The following is a 6,655-nucleotide window of genomic DNA, read 5'->3' as shown; positions in this document are numbered from 1 at the left end:
CCGTGAGGGGAGCGGTCGCGAGGTCGGTGCTGAGGTAAAAACGGGGCGGGTAGCGCTGAGGGAACGCTGGCGCGGATCCACACCCGCCCGGGAAACCCCTGCGGGAGCTGATCCGAGCCAAACCGAACCCGGACCGGGCCCCGGGCCCCGGGCCCCGGGCCCGCATCGCCGCACTCACCGCACTCCCGCACCGGTGGCTCCCGCTGAGCCCGGGCCAACCCGGAAGTAAGGGCGGGGCCAAGCCCACCCCTTTCCCGCCCACCGGGAGGCGTCACTTCCCGCGCGCCTTCCTCTCTCCCGCCAGTCAGCCCCTGTTCCCGCCTCGACGCTGGTGGCGTCATCTCCGGGCGACGGCGGCGGCGGCCTGGTGGGCGAGCGGCAGGTAAGCGCGGGGGGGGGGAAGCCCCTCACAGCCGCCGGTGTTTCCCTGAGGGTCCGCGGTTGGTTTCGCTCTCGGGTTTTTTTTTTTTGCGTTCTTTCTTCCGTCAGGTTTTAGATTTACCCGGTGAAGTCGCTGCCGGTACGCGGGGCCGCGGCCTTCGTTAGAGCTGGAGGCGGCTCTGGGTCCGCCCCTCGCCCCCTCCCGGGAGGCAGCCCTCGAGGGGATTTTGGGTATTGATTTTAAAAACCCCCACGCTTTTACCGTTTCTCTCGCCATTTTTAGGTGTAACTTGCACATAATTTGCGGTGGGGTTTTTTTGGTTTTTTTTCTTAGCTCTGCTTCCCCAGCTGAAGCCCACCGCCGGTAGGTTTTGCACCGTCACCGGTGACGTGGTTGCGATTAAAATGCTGTCGCTGGGAAAGGAGGAGACGGTGCGCCGAGGAAGGTGTCTCTGAACATCCTTTCCCAATGCACGAACGTGGAACAGTCCTTTTGTTTTTTTAACAAATGCTGTTTGTCTCCAAATAACCAGGTGCACTCTCACAACCTGAAAAAATGCTCGAGTAAATCCCGCCTTTCCCCTCTCCCCTTTCACAGCCAGTCTCCAAAATCCATCATGGATTATCTCTCTAAACCCGGGGTCCTCAGTGTCATTGCCGGAGTTGCGTGCGGAGTGTGCCTAGGATGGGGCATTCGCGGGAGACTTTTAAGACACTCCAAAGCTGGAGTGACGGCGCCTGCCGACAACCTGGGGAGCAAAGCTGACATCATGGGAGAGTCCGGGGAGTTCAAGATGGTGCTGATTGTCCGCAACGATTTGAAGATGGGAAAGGGTAAAGTAGCAGCACAGTGTTCCCATGCTGCTGTTTCCGCCTACAAGCAAGTTCAGAGAAGAAATCCTGAACTCCTGAAACAGTGGGAGTACTGCGGACAACCTAAAGTGGTCCTCAAAGCTCCTGATGAAGAGACTCTGATCCAACTCCTGGCTGATGCTAAACACCTCGGACTGACTGTGAGCTTAATACAAGATGCGGGTCGTACTCAGATAGCTCCAGGCTCCCAGACCGTCCTTGGTATTGGACCGGGACCAGCTGATGTAGTAGATAGAGTTTCTGGTCACCTAAAACTCTTCTAAACTGAGGACCAAAGAAATCTGAATGCAATGGTGTATGTCAGTAATGAAGGCATAAAACCCAAGTTTGGGGATTTCTCCATATGTTCCCTCAGTATAAATAAAATAACCAGGTTTTGTAAGAGATTCAAATTTGCAAACCATGAGTTTCTGTAGCTGCTATATTTTGTTCTAAAGTGGGAAAGAAAATGCTGGGCTTAGTGGAGGCGAGGAGAGCAGAGCTAGCAGAATGTTACTACCCATAGGAAAGAACCCAGTACATCTAAGACTTGTGCAATTAATTGAGGATTTTGCACTGTCTCTGGTTTACTGGCTGAGCAGAAGCATTAGTAAAGCTTAAGCGCATTTATCCCATGTGTTAAGAATGACAGGTTTCCCCTCTCTGCCTTACAGGAGGTTTTTCTGAAGAGATTCTGAATTAAAGAATGTAAGGATGAGCTGCTAAAGCAGTTAAAAATTGCCCCATACAGCTGGGGGTAGCTGTAGCCAACTTCCTGCACAAACGCTTTCTAATAGAGTAACTGATGCAATAGCTTGTGTGTGGTGCAAGACTGACCAAGTTAAACAGGTTTTGCAGCCCAGACCTTGAGAAGAGCCAATAAATAGTCGTGGGGAGACACTGTAGGCCACACTCCATGCTGGAGGTGTTTGTGTAGCTACTGCACTTGCAGGAACCTGCAAGCAGGTCAGCATGCCCCATTTAGCCAAGGAATACTACATATAAACAGCTTGTCACACAGGAGCAAACTTAAATCTTGTTTCACTAGAATTAAACAGGTCCTCCTTCTTAAGGAAGTATTCTGTAACAGATGTTACCAGACAGAGTTCAGAGCACACTGATCATGGCTCATGTGTAAATTCTACCCTTGCAGCTCTAACACTGTTAAAAGGCAAGTTCCCTCCACTTCTAAATTAGGTGGACTTTCTATGAGTCAGTTTTGTAACAAAGCTGGGTTTTGAGAATCCTGCTGTTGAGCACATGTCTTTTACAGCCTCTCAGCCATGTCTTCCTGTTGAGTACCCATGAAACATGTTGTAAAACAGAGAACGGAAGGGTTTGTCTCCATCAGTCAAGTTAACAGACCCAGAGGGAGTGTCAGAGGTATTGAAATGCAAGCATAAGCAAGTGCAATAAACACAGAAAATAGAGAAGTTTTTATACTGCACCTCTTATTTAGGCATAATACTTTTCAAAGACTGACAGTACTCACTGCAGACTTCTGATCCACCTCACTCTTGAACAAAGACCTACAGCCTGTGGCAGGTTTAGCCCCCCCGCCAGATTCTTACACCCACCGTTACACATGGAACTGCTGCAATGCTCAGCTGGCAGCATCACACAATACAACTGTGGAGTTCACAGGAGCAAGCAGGGAGGGGATTCAGCCTCAGAGCTGGAACCTGACACTGAGGACGCCTCCTGGTTAAGAGACAGAAGCTTCTAACAGCTATCACAAATACAGCTAGTGCTGTAATACTCATTACACTCAAATATGACAGTATTCATAGAGAAACATTTAAGTCAATTTTATTTGAAGCTAAATATATTTAAGGCAACTTACATACCTAGAACATGATCTCAAATTAACTGACACACCCTACTACAATCCTAACGCATCACCTGGTCAAATATGCTGTAGTTGACCACAATGCAGCCAACTATTGAAAAGTGCTATTTTCTTCTCTCTGGCATAATCTTCCTATAGAAAAAGCGTTACATATTTTCTTGTATTGCCCCCTCAGTGCAAGACACCACTAATGGTCTCCATTGCTGCTCTTCTAATGGCCCCTCATACCCTTGACTGTACGCACTTGCATGCCCCATACTACTAGCACTGTAATATTTGGGTCGAGTTCGAAGGTCCTTTTTGAAGACAGTAAAGTGAAGCTACCACTATGCAGCATGTCCACAGTCCAGTAATTTATTTTTAAATTGAGTAATTTCAAATTGCACAAACAAAACTGAACAGCAATATGCTTGAATTCTCTCTTCTGTACACTCAAAACAGTGATCTAAAACACCACAATATCCAACATACACAAACCTCAGGGCAGGGTTAGTAAATACACAGATTGGAATCATGGTGCTCTGTTCCTGAATGGAATGTCCCACAAAAGCACAGGATACAGCACAACATAAGGTCATCTGTTACATATGGAGTGAGCAAAAAGACACTAGCATTTTCTATATGCATAACTGGAAAAACCTGCATAGGTTAAGGAAAAAAAAAAACTTTTACTCATTTTAAGTCAGGCAAGGTTGTCTGTACGCATTTTAAATTCTTTTAGAGCTATGCAATCCAACCAAGGTAGGATATGCTGATTAGTGTTGTCTCTTGTCAGCAGTCTTGCAAGGTCAAATACAAGTATCTTCACTTTAGCTTTCTCCGAATATACAGTGAGACTTAAATGCGTTTAGAATAGACAGTACATACTGTAAGCTGCTCACATACAATGAACTTAAGATTCAATATTAGAGTGTAACACTATAGAGTGCAAATCAGAATCTTCACAATAGACTTAATGGTAATAAGCAGTCCTGCAAAAGCCCACTTGAACAAAGTTGTTTAAACTATTCCCCTTTTAAAGTAAAGTCTAAATGACATGGAATGTGAAAAAGATTTAACATAAGTGATTCAAATAGTTTGCGCTAGAAAAAACAGTCCTTCATGAAATAAAGGTTACAAGAACACGAGGCAGAACTCTTGCTTTTCCCTGTTATGAGTTAAAGCGGGGAGGGACGGTGGAGTTTCAGTAAGAAAATACGCTAGCTCCAAACTGACTTGTGCTGCATCTTACATGCTGTACCCAAAGCCAGGCTGTGGTTGCCCATATGGAGGTGCAGTGTAGCCATAGCCAAAAGGTGCTTGTGGAGGAACTGCGACACTGGGTCCTGCTGTCAACATTAACTGTGGCTGACCTGGAAGACAGAACAGTTTCGTCTTTATTCCTCAGTACCAAGATTTCAGTCAGCAGAATTCCTGCAACTTCCTTGTAGATGTTTGTATGTTTAACAGTTAAGTCCCCGTTGACCTGGTTTGGGGTCCTTAGCAGCCAGAACAGGTATCTCCCCACAAAACCTCAGGACAACAGAGTATATAGCTAAAAATACTACACTATGAAGTACATGGACACTGACAGATTCTTAAAATCTGGGGCAAGTAGTTTAAGTTCTTAGAAACCTGATGAGAGAGAACAGAACAGCTTCCTATTCCTTAGGCAGTGAGCTTACCCAGTGCCAGAATCAGTTTGGCTTTGGAATAGCATTTCCTGCTCCAATTGTATTAGTAACTCTACTTAATTTAAGGCCAGAGTCCTATGCTACGGTGAGCCTGATGCAGAGGCTTGACTCCTGCAGTCCTGAAGTACAGAAACACCTTCTAAAACATGCCCATAAGCCACATTCACTACAATGGAATAGTTCATTCTGGAGAATTACATCTTTGTCAAACATCTGACTTTCAGCTACTTATGATAACAATTTAATGAGACAGCCCAACAGTTCGCAGTTATAATAATAGCATGTTGGGCCGGGACACAGTTTCCAGACTAGTTCAGCCTTGTAGTAGCAATTCAAACATATTAAGAATATTAAGTGTGCATAGAGACAACTGTTGCAAGATTTTTTGCTTTGGAGACAGTGTAGATAGGGTTACTTGTCACATGAGTACTCAGAGCTAGGTCTTGAAACATTACACCCAGTGGCTTTATGGCCAATAGTCCACAATTATTGTGCTGCTTCAGGGTGTGGTGACTAGAGATGTCAGCTATACACTGGAGGCTCCTTTATCACTGGATGGAATTCATATTTGTAACTCTTACTAGAATTAGTGGAATAACCTGGATACAAAGGAAATACCAGAGACGGACATAAAGTGTGTTGAGCAAGTTCCAAATACTGCACTTGCTGGAAATCTGGAATAGTACAGCTCCCACACTCCTTTTCTTTAGAAAGCACTTCCTTAATGAGCTGGGACAATCTTAAATCCTGCAGTCCATATCCAGTCTTAGCAGCATCAGCATCAGAGTGGTACTTTATCTAGTATTTTGGAACACATTCCTTTAAGACTTGATTTCACATGAAGAACGTTCTCATTTCCAAGGGCTTAGAATCATAGAATCGTTTAGGTTGGAAAAGACCTTTAAGAACATCGAATCCAACCGTCAATCCAACACCACCATGCCCACTAAACCATGTCCTGACTTCCTTGGAAAAACACATGACTAGAGAAGTGTTGTTTTAAAAGTGAAATGTGTTACTGACAACACATGAACTAAAGCATTACCATAAACGATAGGTTGTGTTTCTGTAGCTTGCTCCTCTTCCTTTCTCAAAGACTCCGATGCATCCAGTTTATCGACCTGGAATTGAGACCAACAATTAAAAAAACTCCTCTAAAAGAGGTACTTATTCATGGCAGAGAAGTGGAAAAGCCTTAGTGGTATGTTAACACCCATCAAGAAAAGGAGACCATTTACAAAGTTAAGATCAATTCAAGTAGCAATGTTGGTACTGGTGCAGTCAAGATTGTCCGTTTCCTGAAAAAAACCCCTAATTGAGGGATTTGTGGAACTGCTTTGAAAGCTCACTCCAGGCTGAAGCTTTGTATGAAAGGTCTCATACTGGACTAGAGCTGCTTTGACATCAGTAAGCTCATCAGTCACTGTTGCTCCAACTGCTTCAAACCAACAGCCTTAGGGCACAAACTCAGATTTTAGCACAATGTCAGTTGGAGACCTTCGGTGTTGGAGCAATTGCTAAGATAATGCCCAGACCTGGAGAAGTTTCCCTGAATACAACATTGAGGCAAAGTAATCTGAAGTTGGTGTTTGTATACGGCAGACTGCAATAGCATCCGACATGTCACTTGAGCCTCAAGATTTCACTTTCCAAACCCATTCACTCATGCAATTTAAGTTCAAATGCAGAGAATGCATGTGTATAAGACTTGCTTTTTTCCACTCTAGAACTGTGTGGCAGTCAGCCTAAACCCACAAATACTCGCTCAACTTGTTTGAGCTTAATACACAGTAACAAGACAAGACTAGCCAGCTTCACTCTGCTGCACAGCAAGTGCAATTGTGCTGTTAGCCCACCCCTACAGAAAGGCAAGAGAAGAAACTTATTCTGTAGTGAAATA

The 6,655-nt window shown here is 45.0% G+C and overlaps 3 protein-coding genes across 7 annotated transcripts in view; 1 reads left to right on the top strand and 2 right to left on the bottom strand.

Annotated features, from left to right (window-relative positions):
• The window catches only part of VMP1 (vacuole membrane protein 1), a 69,588-nt gene extending 69,373 nt beyond the window's left edge, over nt 1–215 (bottom strand). Inside the window, exon 1 of one of the 2 annotated variants that reach the window (XM_010573771.1) lies at nt 179–215. The gene's annotated coding sequence lies outside the window, so the exon portion shown is untranslated. The remainder of the gene's footprint in view (nt 1–178) is intronic. The other variant, XM_010573773.1, reaches the window with a different exon arrangement.
• A 109-nt stretch (nt 216–324) lies between these two features.
• PTRH2 (peptidyl-tRNA hydrolase 2) lies at nt 325–1,622 on the top strand. 3 transcript variants are annotated; one of them, XM_010573770.1, is made up of 2 exons: nt 325–382; nt 980–1,622. In XM_010573770.1, exon 2 carries the CDS (start codon nt 999–1,001, stop codon nt 1,515–1,517), a length of 519 nt encoding a protein of 172 aa, XP_010572072.1. In that variant the 5' UTR covers nt 325–382; nt 980–998; the 3' UTR covers nt 1,518–1,622. The 3 variants fall into 3 exon arrangements, with proteins under 3 accessions (XP_010572072.1, XP_010572068.1, XP_010572071.1); XM_010573766.1 differs by having other exon boundaries at nt 336–382; nt 915–1,622; XM_010573769.1 differs by lacking the exon at nt 325–382 and adding an exon at nt 531–827 and having other exon boundaries at nt 915–1,622.
• Nucleotides 1,623–3,025: 1,403 nt separating this feature from the next.
• CLTC (clathrin, heavy chain (Hc)) overlaps nt 3,026–6,655 on the bottom strand; it is a 36,404-nt gene continuing 32,774 nt past the window's right edge. For both annotated transcript variants that reach the window (XM_010573764.1, XM_010573765.1), the window contains 2 exons: nt 5,801–5,876; nt 3,026–4,434 (listed from right to left, as the gene is read on the bottom strand). In XM_010573764.1, the coding sequence (XP_010572066.1) occupies nt 4,310–4,434; nt 5,801–5,876 (201 nt within the window). In that variant the 3' untranslated portion in view covers nt 3,026–4,309. The remainder of the gene's footprint in view (nt 4,435–5,800; nt 5,877–6,655) is intronic.

The sequence above is a fragment of the Haliaeetus leucocephalus genome, unplaced genomic scaffold, assembly GCF_000737465.1.
Source record: "Haliaeetus leucocephalus isolate CR32 unplaced genomic scaffold, Haliaeetus_leucocephalus-4.0 Scaffold395, whole genome shotgun sequence".
NCBI classification, from domain to species: Eukaryota; Metazoa; Chordata; class Aves; order Accipitriformes; family Accipitridae; genus Haliaeetus; species Haliaeetus leucocephalus.
Note: the sequence above shows the minus strand (reverse complement) of the source record. Positions and strands in the feature narration are given on the sequence as shown.